Raw genomic sequence first — 18,024 nt, forward strand, 5'->3', positions numbered from 1 at the left:
TGTTTTTCACCAATTCGTGATTTTTTTTCTAGAAAACACTTAATTTTTATAGTGAACCATTTTCAATAATTTTTTTAAATTGAGAGCATTGATACAGAACTGACGTTATTAAACCAATCTTTATCACCCCTTTTGTAGATTAGGACTATTTTCGCCACTTTCATTTTGTATGTAAAGACATCTGACTGTTGATAAATTGCATACAAACGTCAAAGGTTGAATAATGGAGTCAATAGTTATTTTAATAATCAACATATCCAGTCCATCGCTTTCAATATATGTTTTATTCTCACTTTTTTCACTTTGGATAATATATCACACTGACTTCTCCAAGGAACATGGATTGCAGTACTTTGTTCATTTTATGATTTCCATTTATATTGAAGCTCTCCATCGAGTCTACTATGTTAGCTTCAACATTAATACTAAAAAACTTTTTGTCATCCAGGGCTTAGTAAATTTCAATGATCATATGAATACATATATAAAATAAATAAATTGAAAAAATAAACAACTGTTCTCTATTTGTACATCTATACATCTGTACATTTATTTGTACTATACAGTAATAGTACATCTAAAGAAAAAAAATTTTTTGTTTGTTCGTTTGTTTTATCTCAGCAATTTTAATCTTGAGTTTTAGTCCGGGAGGAGGAGTTTAAGTATTTAGGGTCAACAGTACAGAGTAATGGAGAGTGTGGAAAAGAAGTGAAGAGGAGAGTGCAAGCAGGTTGGAATGGGTGGAGAAAAGTGTCAGGTGTGATGTGTGACAGAAGAGTTTCAGCACAAATGAAAGGAAAGGTGTACAAGACTGTGGTGAGACCAGCCATGTTGTTTGGACTAGAAACAGTGGGACTGAAGAAAAGACAGGAAGCAGAGCTGGAGGTAGCAGAGATGAAGATGCTGAGGTTCTCTTTGGGAGTGACCAGGATGGATAGGATCAGGAATGAATACATCAGAGGGACAGCACATGTTAGAGGTTTTGGAGATAAAGTCAGAGAGGCCAGACTGAGATGGTTTGGACATGTTCAGAGGAGAGACAGTGAATATATTGGTAGAAGGATGCTGAGTCTAGAGCTGCAGGAAAGAGGTCTAGAGGAAGACCAAAGAGGAGGTTTATGGATGCAGTGAATGAAGACATGAAGGTGGCTGGTGTTAGAGTGGAGGATGCTGAAGACAGGCTTAGATGGAGGAAACTGATTCGCTGTGGCGACCCCTGAAGGGAAAAGCCCAAAGGAAAAGAAAAAGTTTTAGTCCAAACATGTCAAAAATAATATAATTTTAAAAGAAACAGAAATGTGGTTTATTTTCAATCTCCGATGAGGACGTGACTTTTCCTGCATGTTTTCAATAGTTGTTGCTTTTATTTTGCTTAACTAAAATGAACGAAGAAACAGCGGCGCGTTCCGGCAGTAATATGAATCTGCAGGCTCCTTCCTTCAGGTTCAGCAGGCCCGTCTGAGCGGAACTGCGCATGCGCAGCCGAGTCCAGATCCAGAGCCGCGAAATCCGGTCCGGGAATCCGGAGTTCCCGCTCTCGGAGAGGGTTAGCTAGGCTTGTTCAAACCGCGTCCCGCTAACAGCCCCCTCCCGCGGTACCGCCGCCCGTTAAGGCTAGCGTCCAGGCCGCGCACCGACTCTTCCTCCAGACACTCGCTGCTGACGGAGCCCTCTGTCCGTCCGGACCTCCCCGGCGGCCGCGGATCTTTCCGGACCGACGGAGCTAGCCGCTCCGCGCAGCCAAAATGGCGGACGTGGAGGACGAGAGCAGAACAATAAGAATCGTGGAGCCCACCCGGAACCGCCTCGGCCCCGGCGCAGCGCCGCCGCCCCCCGACCAGCCCGCGGTGCCGGGAGAGCAGGTACCGGTCGCCGCCGCCGAGCGCAGCGGGGACGGCCTGCAGATGGACCCCGCTGCAGAAAGCGCGCCGGCGGGCTTCGGGGACCTGGCGGACCTAAGCAACACCACCATCCTGTACGTGCAGCCCGACGGGAGCCTGGTGGAGGGCAGCGGGCTGACGGCCGAGGAGCAGCAGGCGGTTCTGACCCAGCTCAGCAAGCAGCAGGTCGTGCAGGTGACCGACACCGAAGCCGCGCAGCTGCTGCAGCAGAGCCAACTGCTGAAACCGGTCCAGAACACGGCTCTGGATCCGAGCCAGCTGCAGCAGGTCATCAACCAGGTCACCAGGGCCCAGAGCCAGGTCCAGGTCTCACAGCAGAACCAGAACAACGCCTCCCATCAGCTCAAGAGTGTGGCGCAGCAGGTTGCCATGCAGAGTGGGGGCTCGGTTCAGGTAGGTTCGGACTTCAGAGTTCTGTTTGGTTCCTTTTGATTGAAGGCTTGAAACCTTAATTTAAGTTGGATCTGTGTTTTGGAACCGTGGTCTGAGCATAAAGATCCAAAAGTGTGTAAACCCAGAACTGAGTCCAAAGTGAGTTTGGTTTTCACTGGTTCCTCTGTTTTAAGCATGTGATCTATGATTCCAGACAGAACCGGTGAGGATCCAGATCCAGGTTCCCTCCAAACTGGAAGGGAGGTCTGCCGCTGCCCCCCAGCAGAAGGTTGTGGGTTCGAGTCCCCAGCAAGTGAAGCTGCCGGCCAGCAACAGCGCGCAGATCATCCACATCCAGCCGGTGGTCAGTCAGACGGGCCAACAGTTCTTTCTGCAGCAGAACCCGGGCGACCCGCCCATCCAGCTACTTCTGCAAAGCCCTGCCCCAGTCGTCGGCTCCCTGCTGCCGTTGGTTCAGAAGCTGACGGGTGCTAGCCCGGTTCCCAGTCAGAAACCGCCAGGGACAGCCATCCGGGTCGCACCTGCATCAGTAGTCAAAGCCCCGCCTTCCACCTCCATCAGTACCATCAGCATCCCTCTTGTTAAACCGCCCCACAATGGTGGAGTGACCTCTGCTGGCAAAGCCCCCGATAAACCGCCCACGGTCCCGGCAGCAGCTCCGGTTCAGATCGCTGCACAGGCCGTGGCGAAGCCAGACATTTTGGCCACGCCCATTGTTAGAAAGGAGAGGGACAAGGAAAAGGAGAAAAAGGTGAAAAAGAAGGAGAAGAAAGCCGCCAAGGTCCAAACTCGCTCAGGTCGGGTCTCGCGACCCCCCAAGTACAAAGCCAAGGACTACAAGTTCATCAAGACCGAGGACCTGGCGGATAGCCACCAGTCGGACTCTGACGACTACTCCGACATGAGCGTGGAGGACGAGGACGGGGAGGGCTCCCGGAGAAACGGGTCTGGCCCCAACAGTGGCCCTGCCCTCTCCTACAGCCACAAGTCCCGGTCCCACCGCTGTCAAACCTGCGACAAGGCTTACATCGGCCTCGGAGGCCTAAACCGGCACTACAAGCTGAACCCGACCCATGGAGAACCCGACCTGAGCAGCACGCCGGTTACCCCCAACGAAGACAACCAATCAGAGGAGAGGAAGCAGCAGCAGGAGGAGGAGGGAGGTGGGGAGGAGGAGGAGGGTGAGGACAGACCTGCTGCCATGGAAACCAGCAGGGTGAGTACCTTAAGGGTTAGGGTGGATCATGCTAATGCTAAATCGCATTGTGGTCATCAACAGGGTTCCGTGGGTCTTAAAAAGTCTTAAAAAGCCTTGAATTTGAAAATGTGGAAATAAGGCCTTACAAAGCATCAAAAGCCTTAAATTTTGATATCTTGGTCTTATAAAATGTTTTCCGTATGACTTGTCTGGTTTAAAATCTAACATATTAAAGCACATTTGTGTCAGTAAAGCGTGTTTATCAACATCACACTGGATGCTGTGTACGGACCGGGCTCTAGATTAATACCCGACAAATGCGAGTAAAACTTTGTCACTAGTCACTTTGGCAAGTGAAGCATTGTTCATCCTCAATTACAAGGAACTCGAACTTAAAACCGTGATTTTTAAGTGTCTACCATCCCTCCTCATTTTTCTGCCCCAAACATCCATAACAGAGTTAGTTCAAAACATTTAATTCTGACTTTATTGTGTAGATTTCACGCCTTTAATCCTCACATTCGCAGCTGCTGATGGTGCATTCAGGGACTGCATGGAATTTCTGAACTTATGCGATTTCAGTAAGAGCTCGCTATTGCTGCATTCACGTGCACAGGTAACTTCTAGCATTTGCTCACACTAATTTCAGTCAACACACTAACATTTAGCTCCATGTCATTGTTACTCTTTGAAATGACAGAACAACAACACACTGATCTGTAAGAACGCACAATAAGGCAAAATGTTGCATATTTTTCAATATACATGTTTTTTCTATACATGACATTCTTGAAAAAAACAACTTTAAAACAATTATTTTATTTTCGCTAGTTTTTATCTTTATAGAAATATATTCAATTAAAAAAGGGTAGTCTCATGTTTTTAATTGAATGCAATACACTACCATGCAAAAAAATATTAAAAATTATTTTAAAAAACATCTTGAAAAACAGACTGTGAGGCACAACGTTGACGACATCTGTGAGCATCCAGCAGTCAACCACAAACTTTGCTGCTCCGCTGCTTTGGCACAAAGCATGTTCAACTGTTATTAGTGTTTTTTTTTTTATTTGCGAGACACTAATCATCAAATGAAAATAAATGAATAAAATGTTTTGCTTGAAAATACATAAATTACTTTCCCATAGAAACGTTTGGCCTAGTAAAGTCCAGACTTGGCTGGTAGACTTTGAATATTGCCGGCCACCCTGGTTAGTAGCCCAAAAGGTTAATTTAGAGCCCTGTGTATGGGTATAAGATCTGGAGGAGGTACACCCGGCTGTGTATTTGCTGCTTTAACTCTCATATAAAATCAGCTACAGGCTGTTGCTGCTAAAACTGTGAACTAGACGGCAATGTATCCATCATTTTAGTGTCTATCTAACCGCTTTAAGCTCTTTATAATGTATATTTTATTTTATCCTCTCTCACTTAATCTTATTCTGACTGTACATGTGCTGTTGCATATTGCCATTTCCCCACTGTGGGAATAATAAAGGTTTTCTTAATCTTAATTTAAAAAAAATCACCTGATGTTCTGCAGCTTCATCAGCTGGAACTAAACGTTACATAGAGACGATTAGTGGAAGGGACCGTGGGGGTGTGGCGATTTTGATCGATCGTTTACCTGTAGCGCAGACGAAGGAAGTGGAGAGGTAAAAAAAAAAGACCAAAATGAGAGCTAATAAACATAAATAATTGCAAACATTTACTCGCCATGTAGCGAATAACTCTCTAAATGTTACTCACCAAAGAGGAGAAAATGCTCCCAACTGGCAAGTGTCAAGTTCAGACCCTTCAAAATAAAAGTCTGTCGTGATGGACTCATTCCTCTATTGAGAAAAAGTTCAATTGCAATATATATCTATTGTTTTATCGCCCATCCTTGGTTCACACCAAATCCGATTCAGAAAACTAATTCCTGTCCATCTTTGTTTTAATGTGCGCAAAAGATGCTGCTTGATGCTTGTGTGTTAACCCGAAGCTCCCGCTGCTTGTGGGAGGAGTTTGCATCAAAAGCTGGTCACGGAGGGGGGCAGAGATCTGCACAGAAGCATCGGTGAGCCGTGCGCGTCTCCGTGTGCGGTCCATGATCTCATCCAGAGACAATGGATTGTTTTGTAGCCACAGAAGCGGCTTGCAGTCATTGCAGTGCCAGATTACCTGCTGCTCTCGCTTCGGTAGGTACCTTAGACCCACCCCTTTCTCACAACATTTTGATGATGTCAGAGCGAAAAAACTGCCCGGCATGCACCTGAGTCCAGGCGATCTGTGTAGCGCTGCGTCTCCCTGCAAAATGTCAAACACGGCGAGTGCGTACATTCAGATGAATGATGTCAGTGATGTTTCCAGTCATCCAGCTGCTTGTGGTTCTGCAGGTTCTGCTTCTAGCCTGTGTCATCAGGAGTTCTGGATTGGGGTGTGTTCTGTTGGAAAGTTCTGACCAAAGATTCTGTTTGAAATGGTTCACGGCCCGGTCGATGGGTTCTGCTGTGACGGTGGTCCGTTTACTGACTTCATTTATGTTTCAACTCCTTATTTGGTTGTGAAGGAGTCTGCTGGATCGGGTCACTTCACTTCCTGTTCTGACGCCTGGATTTTGGTTCTGTTCTCGGCTCCGTTCTTTTACTCATTAAATGGTGCCAATTGGTGAATCATACAGTTCATCCTCACCAGTTGGTAAGGGCGGGTTGGGGGGTGTGGCTTGCTCTGTTTTAACCTCAGCATGTGTTTGTTGGTTTTCAGACGGGCGGGGGCCCTGCGTCCGCCGTGGGAATGCGTGGCATCCATCATCGGGGCCCAGGACGCCCCCGAGGACGGGGCAGGGGGAGAGGAAGAGGGAGAGGGAGAGGCCGGCCCCTGGGGCTGCCATCGAAGGTACGGATCTGATAAATGAACACCGTTTTTGTTCAGGCCACTCAGGTGTCTCCCTTTAGGAAGGACGGGGTTCAGACCCTTTACAGGCAGAACAAACATCTCCACAGTCGACACGTCTTCATCCTCACTTCTAACCAGTGCAGTCCACGACCAGGAGGACAGACGACCCAGCAGGAATCACTCTCACTCAGAGATGCAGGATGGTGTCGGGGGCGTGGTCCACGGCCAAGAGTGGGAGCGTGGGCGATCCACCGGGGATCTGAAATCTCTCCCGCTCCCCAGAGGAGAGTGGGAAAGAAGAACAACATGTGAATGGAACTGCACCAACAAAAGCATGGAGAACTAAATACAATAAATAATAAAGAATAGAAGAGAGGAGAAGTAGATGAGAATAGAGAACAGAACCCCAGAGCTGATCTGAATAATAATGATAGAAAATCTAAATTTATATTTAAACGCATCAATATTAATTTATTAATCTAGCCTCACAAGGACCACAGGAGAGGGAATATTCTCTGATTACTAGCTAGCCTGGCAGAACGCCTGTCCAAAGAGGAATGTTTTAAGGCTAGTTTTGAAGGTAGAAACTGTGCTGGCCTCTCTGACATGAGCTGGGAGCTTATTCCATAGAACAGGGGCTTGATGGCTGAAGGTTCTACCTCCAACTGTACTTTTAGAAATTCTAGGAACTACAAGCAGTCCAATCCATCATCCACCAACGCCTCCATCCATTTATCCATCCATCAATCTCTCTATCCATCCATCTGTCCATGCATTTGTCCATCCTTCCATCCATCTCTATCCATCCATCCATTTCTTTATCCATCCATCCATCCAGCCATGAAAACAGACATTAAATAAGAAGCAGAAAGCTGTACAGGGATGGGCTCCAGCAACTCTGTGAGTGTAAAGGAATCTAGATGATACCCTCACATTGACCTGGTTTTCATTCAGTCTCATCAGTGTTTTTTATGGCTGTCATGTTGAAGTTCTCTGTGCTATTAAAACCTGGTGGTTCTGGCCCGCAGAACGTCAGTATGTTGGTTCCGTTCTTGACAGTCAGGATGATCATTAACCAGTGAATGTGATTGGTCAGTTCTCTCAGGTAGCAGTGAGCCTCATGAGCAAGCGGGGTAGGCGGGGTCGGCCTCCAAAACTTGGTGCGCCCATGGTAACAACGGAGCAGCAGGTGGAGAGGAGGCGTGAGCGTTTGCAGGAGGTAAGAAGGAACAGGTGAGACGAGGGGGCGGAGTCACAGACTTCTGATGTGTGCCGTCTCCGCAGCTGGCCGAACGCTGTGATGATGAGGAGCTCATGGACATCGTGCTTCCTCGTCTAACCAAGGTGCTGAGTCTGTGGGAGCTGCTCCTGGCAAAGGTACGACTGAAGGCGAACCAGATCACTGTTACCCTGACCCCCCCACGCCGACACCATCTTGATGTTTGTTTCATCCTAAACCTGAGAGAAAAGTGTGAAAATGTTCCTGTCTGTAGTTAGGAGTTTTACTGACGTTAACGTTGGTAAACAAAGATGTGGGGGGGAAGAGGTGAGAGCTGGGGATCCATTTGGTAGTTAAACCCCTTCGGTCCAACTCTGGGTATGACAGCCAAGATTTGAACTCAGGGGGGTCACTCTATTACAAGGCCATTGAGCTAATAAACAAGGGAGCTCTGTGTGGATGGACGGATGGAAATATTTACTTTCAACATTTCAGGTTTTGGGTGATTGAAAGTAACTGGAACTAGTTATTCTGGAGGACTTTGTTTCTTTATTGTCTGTCCTAAACATTTTTCTTTTGGTTTCTGTTTTGTCCTTTTGCTCGGTTCTTCGTGTTCATCAAGGAATGAGCGCCAACGCCGCATTTAGTTGCTTTGTTTATGACGCATGATTGACACTCGTGTTGAAGAAGTTCAACAAGATAGTCGAGTTACAGACGCTACAGTCCGTCTGATAAAGCTGTTTCCAGAAGGTCGGGGATGGTTTTCAGAACGTCGGGGGTAGTTTTCAGAAGGTAGTTTCCAGAAGGTCAGGGTTGTTCTGTTTCCTTCTCTGTCTGTTCCATAGTCGGGGGGCCGTATTTTTTCTCCAGGGGCTCTACTGACGTGTCGTGTCTTTTGGCCGGTTTAGGTGGAGCGGAGGGGTTCGGCTTCCTCTCAGTTTCCAGCCATTTATCAAGAATTTGAGACCCTGCAGGCTCAGGTGCGACAGGCTGCCCAGGAGTACATCACCTGTCCTCAGGGGGGAGCCACTCCTCTGGAGGTCAGGAACATTGAGGTAAGGTGAACGCGTCTGAAGCCCCTGCAGCTGGTAAAGGATTGTGGCTATGGCAGGTCATGCTGCATTCTGGTTTCAGGTGGCCCGGTCGCTAGGAATCCTCGATGAGGTCAACAGGATGAAAGTGGTTCCAGGAACATCTCCAAGTTCAAGTGTGACTAGCAAGAACGTGCGATACTTGGGGGTAACCATCTTTTCAAGAATGCTTTCTAAGATCCTGGGAGGTTGTTTCTGGTACAGACTGGATCTGGGTTTTACAACAGGAATACAGTCAGAGCTTGGGAGTGCAGAGACCCAGATGTAGATCCACCTTCAAAATGGCGTCTTTTATTTGACAGGGAGGTTCAAAACCAAAAAGGTGACCCAATTCGAACAGAGCCAGGGCTGCAGTAGAACTGCTTGGTGCTGGATATTATGCCTTTGGAAAGCAAAATGAAGTGAAATTATTTTCAGCTGACTGTTCTTTGGCAGCGCAGGTCTCAACTCATTGTGCCAGTCCAAGTAGATTCACACCCAAACCCGAGTTTTGGACAAATAGATACACACAGCGGGTTCCCTAGAGTTCAGTAGTTAATCCCCATGAACAGAAATCAGAGATCTTTCATACTTGGGACAAATCAAAGTTCTTTGAGTTCTCCTGAAATAGGGCTGCACAATATGAGAAAAATATGCGATATGTGAGGCTGCACGGTGGTGCAGTGGTTAGCGCTCTTGCCTCACAGCGAGAAGGCCCCGGTTCGACTCCCGGCTGGGACCTTTCTGTGTGGAGTTTGCATGTTCTCCCCGTGCATGCGTGGGTTTTCACCGGGGACTCCGGCTTCCTCCCACCGTCCAAAAACATGCTTCATAGGTTCATTGGTGACTCTAAATTGTCCCTGGGTGTGAATGTGAGAGTGAATGGGTGTGATTGAGGCCCTGAGACAGACTGGCGACCTGTCCAGGGTGAACCCCGCCTTCACCCTTCAGTAGCCGGGATAGGCTCCGGCACCCCGCGACCCCGAAAGGGAAGAAGCGGTCATGAAGATGGATGGATGGATGGATGTGTATTTGAAACTGTGATGACGATGTGTCGCGATAAATAACGAATAGAAAAACAAATACTATGTTTTCAATTCACTCCAGCAGTTTTATTTAAATAACTCAACATAACTTAAAGTGCAAGTTTTTTTCAAAACAAAGAAAATATATTTTTCACCGTACCAAGTACCTACCAAAAATAGAATGAGTAGTTGGAACAAAATAGAAGCCCAGTAAATAAATGGAATACAATCGTGTTCTTTACAATAAAGAATAGTACAGGTAGGTGGGTATTGAATACATTTCCAAATGAACTGCAACAGTTTTACACATTTCAACACATCTTAAAGTGAGTAACTTGGCTTTGTGTTACCATGTAAGGAGACCTCTTATTGCCACTTTTGCGGTATGCATACTGCATTGGTATAATACTGTGGGAATGATAAATTTGCGGTTTATTGTGCAGGCTTATCCTGAAATTATAAAACTGCGGGAATTTCTCATTTAGTGAAACTAGAACAAGGTTCTAGAACATGTCGGAACCAGGAGCACCTGAAGGTTTTCCAGTCACAGTTGAAGGATAAATAGTATGCAGAAGTTCTTAAATGTTCCCCTGCAAGTGGTTCTGGCTTCAGACCTGACCGGGTTTTTGTACTTCAGAACTCCAAGATGCTACCACCATCCAAGAGGTTCAAGATGGAGAACAGCATTCCAGTTCAGCAGAACGGCACAGACAGGACTCAGACAGGTACCGAAACTCACCTGTATGCGGGGCATGTCACCTGTTCTAGCTTGAAATGTTCCCCCTTTTCCTCCCAGGCAGTACCACCATCACCTCTTTCCCGCCGCTGAACTGCCCCCTAAAGACCTGCTCCGTGTCTGTTTCACCTCTGGTGCTGTCAGCCGGATCGAAACTGTTGTCCTCCAGGTAAGCTGGCTCCACCTCCTCAGCGACAGGTGTGTTGTTACAGCCCGGATGGGCATACCTTATATCTTCCAGTAGTAGTCATGCCGTTTATTCCAAAAATGTGTCAATCAGTCTGGCGTTTATTACAGACCGCCGTCTGTTACAGACCGCCGTCTGTTACAGACCGCCGTCTGTATCAGACCGCCGTCTGTATCAGACCGCCGTCTGTCAAAGACTGAGGTTTATAACAGACCACCATTTTACTACAGACCGCCATCTGTCACAGACCGCCGTTTCTAACAGACCCCTGTTTATTACAGACCGCCATTTATTACAGACTGCCGTCTGTTACAGACCGCCGTCTGTTACAGACCGCCGTCTGTCAAAGACTGAGGTTTATAACAGACCCCTGTTTATTACAGACCGCCATTTATTACAGACTGCCGTCTGTTACAGACCGCCGTCTGTTGAAGACTGCCATTTATTACAGACTAGGGCTGCCACAATTATTCGATTAATCACGAATACGTCGACTACTAAAATAATCGACAACTATTTTGGTCGTCAAAGCGTCGTTTTTTTGTTTATTCCTTGTTTTTATCTCAAAACTATGGTGCGCGTTTTCTAATGCCGGGTCTGCCGTTCTCTTCCCACATGCGCAGTGGTGCTAATCCGGTTAGCAGTGATGTTACAGGGTAGGCTGGAGTATCAACAACTACACAACAACACGCTAACGGAACTCGAAAATGTTTGGAAACATAAGAAAAATAAAAGAAGAAAATTGTCCAATGTCATTTCTTTAAGGCAGAACTTGTGTTCCATGAGATCGCTATGGCGGTGCATGAAGATGAAGCATGTTGTGACTGAGTTTGATCACGTTGAACAGAGAGCTTCGTCTAGCTATGCTAACATCGGCGCTAACACAGCTAGCTCTGCCGTGGCAGTTTTCCAGGCTTAAATGGATCGTGTTCGGCTGGCATTAATGCGCTGTTTGGAGATAACCCATCAGATCTGCAGCAGATCCGTGTCTACGGCGCTTCTGTCTGCTTGATGTACGTTTCATAATCCGTACTCTTCTAACCAAACGCCGCGAGGGCGGCGTGGGTTATGAGTTTAAACTGGAAATGAACCGCTCTTCCAAGGCTTCATTTATATTCTGCGCCGCGATCATGATTTTGAAACGTTCACCGCGCAGACAGAGAGGCTGCTAATAGCTTTTGAAATACTTTTCACTTGTTTTATTAAATATACATATTAAAGCTTTAAAAAATACTTGCAGGCTTTTATTAAGTTTTCTGTTGTTGATTCAGATTACATCATTTGATTTAAGTCTCGCTTTAATGCCAGAAACAAATTAAGGAGAAAACCTGTATGATTCCTTAAAGGCTAATAAACTATTGTCTTTATATTTAGTTAGCATATAGCTTAAACACTTCAAGTTTAAAGCTAATTATGGTTAAGATGTGTGTTTTACATCCAGTCGCCGCACGAACCGATCAGTCGACTAATCGGAAATAATAATCGGAGATTAGTCGACTATTGAAATGATCGTTTGTGGCAGCCCTATTACGGACTGCCGTTTGTGACAGACCGCTATTTATTACAGACCACCATTTATAATACACCGATCTTAATTACAGACCGGCGTTTATTTCAGACTGCTGTTTGTTACAGACTGCCGTCTATTAGAGACCAGCCACTATTGGAAGCTATGCGGTATCGTCTGAATGTTCTTCATGGTTTTGCAGTTCCTCCGGTTCTGTGCCTTCCAGCCAGCCGCCACCTCCTGCCAGCCCTGTTGAAGTGGGTCCAGCTGATGGTTCTGAAGGTGCAGACCTGGTCCTAACCACCCCTGAAATCACAGCCCATGTGACTGAGCTGGAGACCATGCTGGGTTCCTCCTCTGATGCCAGCACAGAAAAGAAGACATCTACGCCCGGATCCACTAAGACCACGGAACCTGGATCCACTAAGACCACGGAGTCTGGATCTGCTCAGACATCTGGCCCCGCTTTAATCCAGAATTTGACTGAGATCCAGCAGACTGAGTTCCCCTCCCAGACCCAGTGTGGAGCAAAAGAACCATGCGAGTCTAAAGAACTGCAGGAGGGTCAGGAGATCTACATTCAGACAGAGGGGCTGACGGTCCAGCTGGCAGAGCCGGGCTCAGACGGCATAGTCATTGTAAATGGACCGGATGGAACCACCATGCATATCCAGACCCCAGAAGGGATTCCTCTGGAGGCCGTCCAGGCCCTGCTCGGCATCGAAGCATCAGATGGCGCCAAAGCTCCTCACTGAACCTCGGTGAGAGCTGAGACGGACCAGAACCTCGTCCGAACCCGAGGATTTTAAAGTATCAGATGGATGGAAATCGTGAACTTTATGTAGAACGGTCAGTCCGGTCTGACAGCAGCTCCGTCTGCTCTCCCGCTGTACCCTCATCTACCTGCAGGGGGCGTGAGGGGGTCCACCCTGCTGGGCCGGGTCCTCTGGGGTTCCCGCCTCTCCTGGTTCCTGACCTGCAGTTCCCCGTCATCATCAGCTGTCGGACGCGTCCTCATTTGCAGACCGACAATCAGTGTTCCATGGTGCATCAGCGCCCCCTGCAGTTTTTAGAGGGAGTGGGCTCGGCCCGTGTTCAGTGTTTCATGTTTGGACTTGAATGTAGATGCTGGTGTGTGAATGTTTATATGTAGATACATGTGTAGAACCAAGTCTAAAAGAGTTGCACTATTTTATTACTTTTGATAAAATCCAGCGTTCACGAGCGGAACCGAACGATTGGACCGATAAGCTGAGCGCAGCATGGAGGACGGTCTCTGTCATTGAATGGTCCGTGCAGCATGCATCCTGTTCCCAATAAAGCAGTGTGTCGCACTCGACTGCTGATTCTCTCAGAACCGGGCCCTACTGCAGAACCGGGCTCTGCTGAAGCTTTCAGAACCCGGGCCCTGCTCCTGACGTGCCACACTCCACTAGGGAGTGACCCTGAAGCCGGCTTTTCCATTACAATCGACTTCAGGGGTCCTAACTTTTTCTCCGATAGGAGGTGAAGTCCGTAACAAAACTTGATTCAAACATTTGTTTTCCAGAAAGCCACACAAAACCAGGTTAAAAAAATCCTTTCCAAGATCCAAGTAGCCGGTTCCGTCTGGATTCTGCACAGAAGCTGTCCGTAGAACCGTACTGTTCCACTGTGTGCAGCATGTCCGCGCTGTCATCAAGAGCCGATGAAAAATGTCCAGTTCTTTGGGGTTTTTTTGCATCAGGTTTTACATTTCCTCCCTCCCCGATGTTCTGGTCAGTCAGTTTTTTAAAGACGTCTTTCTTGGTAAGCGCTCCATCAGTGGATGGTTTACCGTCGCTATCAATGAAGGCAGATGGATGGCGGCTTCATGTGAGCTCACCTCACAAATGTTTTTTCTAGAATGGTTTTCTGCCCACATTTGTCTTCACAAACCGTTGTACCGGTCTCAGAGTTGGGTTTCGCTGCATTGTACGGGTCTTGGAGTCGGGTTTCGCGGCGTCGTACAGGTCTCTGAGTCGGGTTTCGTGCAGTCGTATGGGTCTCGGATTCATGTTTCGTGCAGTCGTACGGGTCTCTGAGTCGGGTTTCGTGCAGTCGTACGGGTCTCGGATTCATGTTATGTGGTTTGTACGGGTCTCGGAGTGGGGTTTCGCTGCGTCATACGGGTCTCTGATTCGTGTATTGTGGCGTCGTACGGGTCTTGGAGTCGGGTTTCGGGGCGTCGTACGGGTCTCTGAGTCGGGTTTCGTGGCGTCGTAAGGGTCTCGGAGTCGGGTTTCGTGGCATGGTACGGGTGTCCGATTCGGGTTTCGCTACGTCGTACGGGTCTCTTGAGTCGGGTTTAGCTGCGTCGTATGGGTCTCGGATTAATGTTTTGTGGCGTCATACGGGGCTCGAGTCGGGTTGCGTCGTAAGGGTCTCTGATTCGAGTATTGTGGCGTCGTACAGGTCTTGGAGTCGGGTTTCGCGGCGTCGTACGGGTGTCGGAGTCGGATTTCGTGGCGTCTTACGGGTCTCTGAGTCGGATTTCGTGGCGTCTTACGGGTCTCTGAGTCGGGTTTCGTGGCGTCTTACAGGTCTCTGAGTCGGGTTTCGTGGCGTCTTACAGGTCTCGGAGTCAGGTTTCATGAGGTCGTACAGGTCTCCCTGTCGGGTTTTGTGGCGTCTTACGGGTCTCTGAGTCGGGTTTCGTGGCGTCTTACAGGTCTCTGAGTCGGGTTTCGTGGCGTCTTACAGGTCTCGGAGTCAGGTTTCATGAGGTCGTACAGGTCTCCCTGTCGGGTTTTGTGGCGTGGTACGGGTCTCTTGAGTCGGGTTTCGCTACGTCGTATGGATCTCGGATTAATGTTTTGTGGCGTCATACGGGGCTCGAGTCGGGTTGCGTCGTGAGGGTCTCGGAGTGGGTTTTGTGGCGTTGTACAGGTCTCTTTGTTGTCACAGACATGGAAAAGAGCGCCACCTATTGTTAGCGTATTCTCAACCCTGTGACAGACTAAGAAGAATCACGTCTAATATCGTTCTGGGGCAGGTGGTTCAGGGACTGCAGATCTACTGCGTTCTGAGGGGACGAGATCGAGTTTTGTGTTCGAGCTGGGACCCGCTGAAAGTGGAGCTGGTTCTGGAAGCATCACTGCAGTGGACCAGGTTCATTCATTTTAATCTTTGCAGACAAAAGTGGAGGCTCTGACACCAGTACGTTTCACAGTGTGCGGTGCCCGGTCTCCAGCAGCAGAGCCTCCAGCGTGAGCCGGCTCTGGGGGGGTATGTTGGGCTGGTGGAGCCAGCAGGACAGGTAGACCATGGAGAGGTCGAAGGAGGCGGTGTGGGCCAGCTCCTGCACGATGACCTGCTTCAGCTTCAGCTCCTCGGTGAAAGCAGAGAGCAGGAGCTGCGAGGTGTCCTCTGAAACGGAGAGGAACTCAGTTACCATGGAAACCACAGGTAAATAAGAAGCCCAGCGTGTGGCGCTGCTGCTCTGCTGACATGCATGCAGCATGCTGTGGACTTGCCGAATTGTTTGGCGGACCAGCTGTGGAACAGCGGCGCTGCCCCTCCTGCAGAGCCAGAGCGGAACTCCTCCAGCTCCCGAAGGGCCTCCTGCGATGCTGCCAAACGCTCCATCTTGGCCACGATGGCAGTCTGAGCAGAAGACGACATCACAGCCAAACATCAGATTCACATTTGAGAGACTATGTGAGTGAAGAACTGAGGGTCAGACGGCAGGAAGGAAGAGTTCAGGTCTGAGAGGAGAACGGATAAGCCTCGCTTCCACTGAGCGAGTTGGTAAGGAGTAGTACGCTGAAGACTAGTACAGGATGATCCAGTTCATTCTAGCAAGCGTTTCTGTTCAGCCTCATTTCCACTGAGCGGTTTCACAGCGCATGTGTGGTTTAGACTGCTAGCGTGTTATTGCAGTGATGACTAGCAAAGCAACAACAGTGGAGGTCATCCAGCAGCTCGTCTGTTTCTGTCTTTACGTTTTCTACATCGTTAGAACATGAATTTACAGAGGATGAGCAGCTGATGGTCTGTAGAGTTTCTGTCAAACATTTTCAGGGGTCTGGACCCTCAGATTTGATCCGAGTGTCCGTCTTTTTGCTTCCTGCTCATCAGCAAACATGTAAATGCAACCACCAGGGGGTGCAATCCTCCAATGCAGACTGTTGAGTCAGGAGCAGCCTCCGTACCAGAGAAAACGGTCTCATCCCATTTGTGTGAGTTGTAACACATACATTTTGTGTGTAATTGTGTATTCACATGAACAAAAATGACAAAATACAACTTTAAATTAAAGAAGCTCAAAACAACACACACCAATCGGCTGTTACACAAAACCATATTTGGGCACAAACCGGACATGAGATTTTCCACATCTCCAGATTCATGTGAGTGATGCGTTTAAGTGCTGCTACAAGGCTGGATCATCAGAGTTTTCTTTCTGAACTTGGATTGTGAATAGTATCAGGTGGCAGAGTGGCTGAGAGACATTGGAGAAAAGAAACTGGTAAACTATTAATATCTTTATATATAATCGAGCAGTAAAATGGACCAGGAATTCCTACTGAAAGTGACCAGAACCTCAGTGTCCGTTCATCTTAATCTAATCCTCTTTAACTCTATAATAAAAACATCATGCTGGTACCGCCTCATCGTGCGAAGACTTCAGACCACCTCAGCACTCAGATCACTCCGTCCAATCAAAAGCCTTTTTACTGGAGATGGTTTATACCCGAGGACAGTTTGGACCTGCAGCACTCGGTCGAGTTTTCTATTGATCTGTTTTTAGATCCCATCCTCACGTTTTCAATCATTCTACGGTTCTCGGGACTCATTTTAAACTTGGTGAAGTCTCTTCACGGCGGTGAGACTAAAGAAAACCATTGAGCTGCTTCAGTTCTTCGTAACTACAGACCATCGTTCCACTCCCCGTTTTTGAGCAAGATTCTAGAAAAACCAGTTTCTATTCAGCTGAAAGAGTTTCTCTCACAAACATCTTTGAGATAAAGCAGCCTGGTTTCATAACGAACCACAGAGATCGGTGGGGATGTGAGGTATGTTCTTGAGTCAGGTCAGATCTCAGTGTTAATGCTACTGGATCTAAGTGCTGCTTTTGATCCTGTGGATCACTTGATCCTGTTCCACAGCCTCTCAGGTACTGTTCTTCAGTGGTTCAATCCTTCCTCATAGACAGAAACTTTTGGTAAGCATGGACACTTTCTTCTGGGGTCCACAAAATAAAATGTGGTGTTCCACAAGGTTATGTCCTCGGCCCCTTGCTTTTGAACATCTGCATGCTTCCTCTGGGGAATGCCATCGCCATCAAGAGACACAACATGAGTGGGATGCAGGGCGGATCGACCCTCTACGCCAGAGGAGTCAAACTCATTTTGGTTCGGGGGCCGCATTCAACCCGTCTGATCTCAAGTGGGCCGGACCAGAAAAATAATAGCAAAATAACCTTTGTTTAACCTGTTATTTGTAGCTTTGTTTTTGTTTTGTTTTTTCTTCCTTGGAAAAATGCCTCAAACAACCAAGCAGTCTAATCACTTGTAACACTTTGACTCACAGAGCCCAATGCATTTCAAATAAAATGGATTTCACAAAAAAAAGTTACACAGACAGAATGTTTTACATCTGACATTAAAGCAATCCTGATAGTAAACTCAAGAAGGGACTACAGAAAAAAATAAACACCCTGTCTAAAACATAAATGCATTAACCAATGAAAAATTAAACTAATGAACCCTCTGGAACCGACGGACGTCCTCAGGCGTCCTGCTGTGCAGCTGTGAGATCAGCTCGCTACCCGCCCCTACGCACCATCGCTGCCCTTGACGCTGACCTTTGATCTGAACTCACCTGCTAAGCACTAACCCCTCCCCCCTTCCCTTTACTGTATAGCTGGACTGTGATGTAAGTGAGAAAT

At 47.7% G+C, this 18,024-nt stretch overlaps 2 protein-coding genes across 6 annotated transcripts in view; one reads left to right on the top strand and one right to left on the bottom strand.

Moving 5' to 3' along the window:
* Positions 1-1,467: 1,467 nt before the first annotated feature.
* Positions 1,468-13,447, top strand: znf839 (zinc finger protein 839). Of its 2 annotated transcripts, none has more exons than XM_024265558.2 (10): positions 1,468-2,294; positions 2,488-3,510; positions 6,238-6,369; positions 7,466-7,588; positions 7,654-7,746; positions 8,497-8,643; positions 8,723-8,827; positions 10,321-10,408; positions 10,480-10,588; positions 12,340-13,447. In XM_024265558.2, exons 1-10 carry the CDS (start codon positions 1,746-1,748, stop codon positions 12,866-12,868), a joined length of 2,898 nt encoding a protein of 965 aa, XP_024121326.1. In that variant the 5' UTR covers positions 1,468-1,745; the 3' UTR covers positions 12,869-13,447. The 2 variants fall into 2 exon arrangements, with proteins under 2 accessions (XP_024121326.1, XP_024121325.1); XM_024265557.2 differs by having other exon boundaries at positions 1,469-2,294; positions 12,316-13,447.
* A 1,791-nt stretch (positions 13,448-15,238) lies between these two features.
* Positions 15,239-18,024, bottom strand: part of LOC112142294 (cyclin-dependent kinase 2 interacting protein) — an 8,654-nt gene continuing 5,868 nt past the window's right edge. For all 4 annotated transcript variants that reach the window (XM_024265561.2, XM_024265562.2, XM_024265560.2 and 1 more), the window contains exons 4-5: positions 15,608-15,737; positions 15,239-15,500 (exon numbers count right to left, since the gene is read on the bottom strand). In XM_024265561.2, coding sequence (XP_024121329.1) covers positions 15,298-15,500; positions 15,608-15,737 — 333 coding nt within the window. In that variant the 3' untranslated portion in view covers positions 15,239-15,297. The remainder of the gene's footprint in view (positions 15,501-15,607; positions 15,738-18,024) is intronic.

Source organism: Oryzias melastigma, unplaced genomic scaffold, assembly GCF_002922805.2.
Source record: "Oryzias melastigma strain HK-1 unplaced genomic scaffold, ASM292280v2 sc00254, whole genome shotgun sequence".
Classification (NCBI taxonomy): domain Eukaryota; kingdom Metazoa; phylum Chordata; class Actinopteri; order Beloniformes; family Adrianichthyidae; genus Oryzias; species Oryzias melastigma.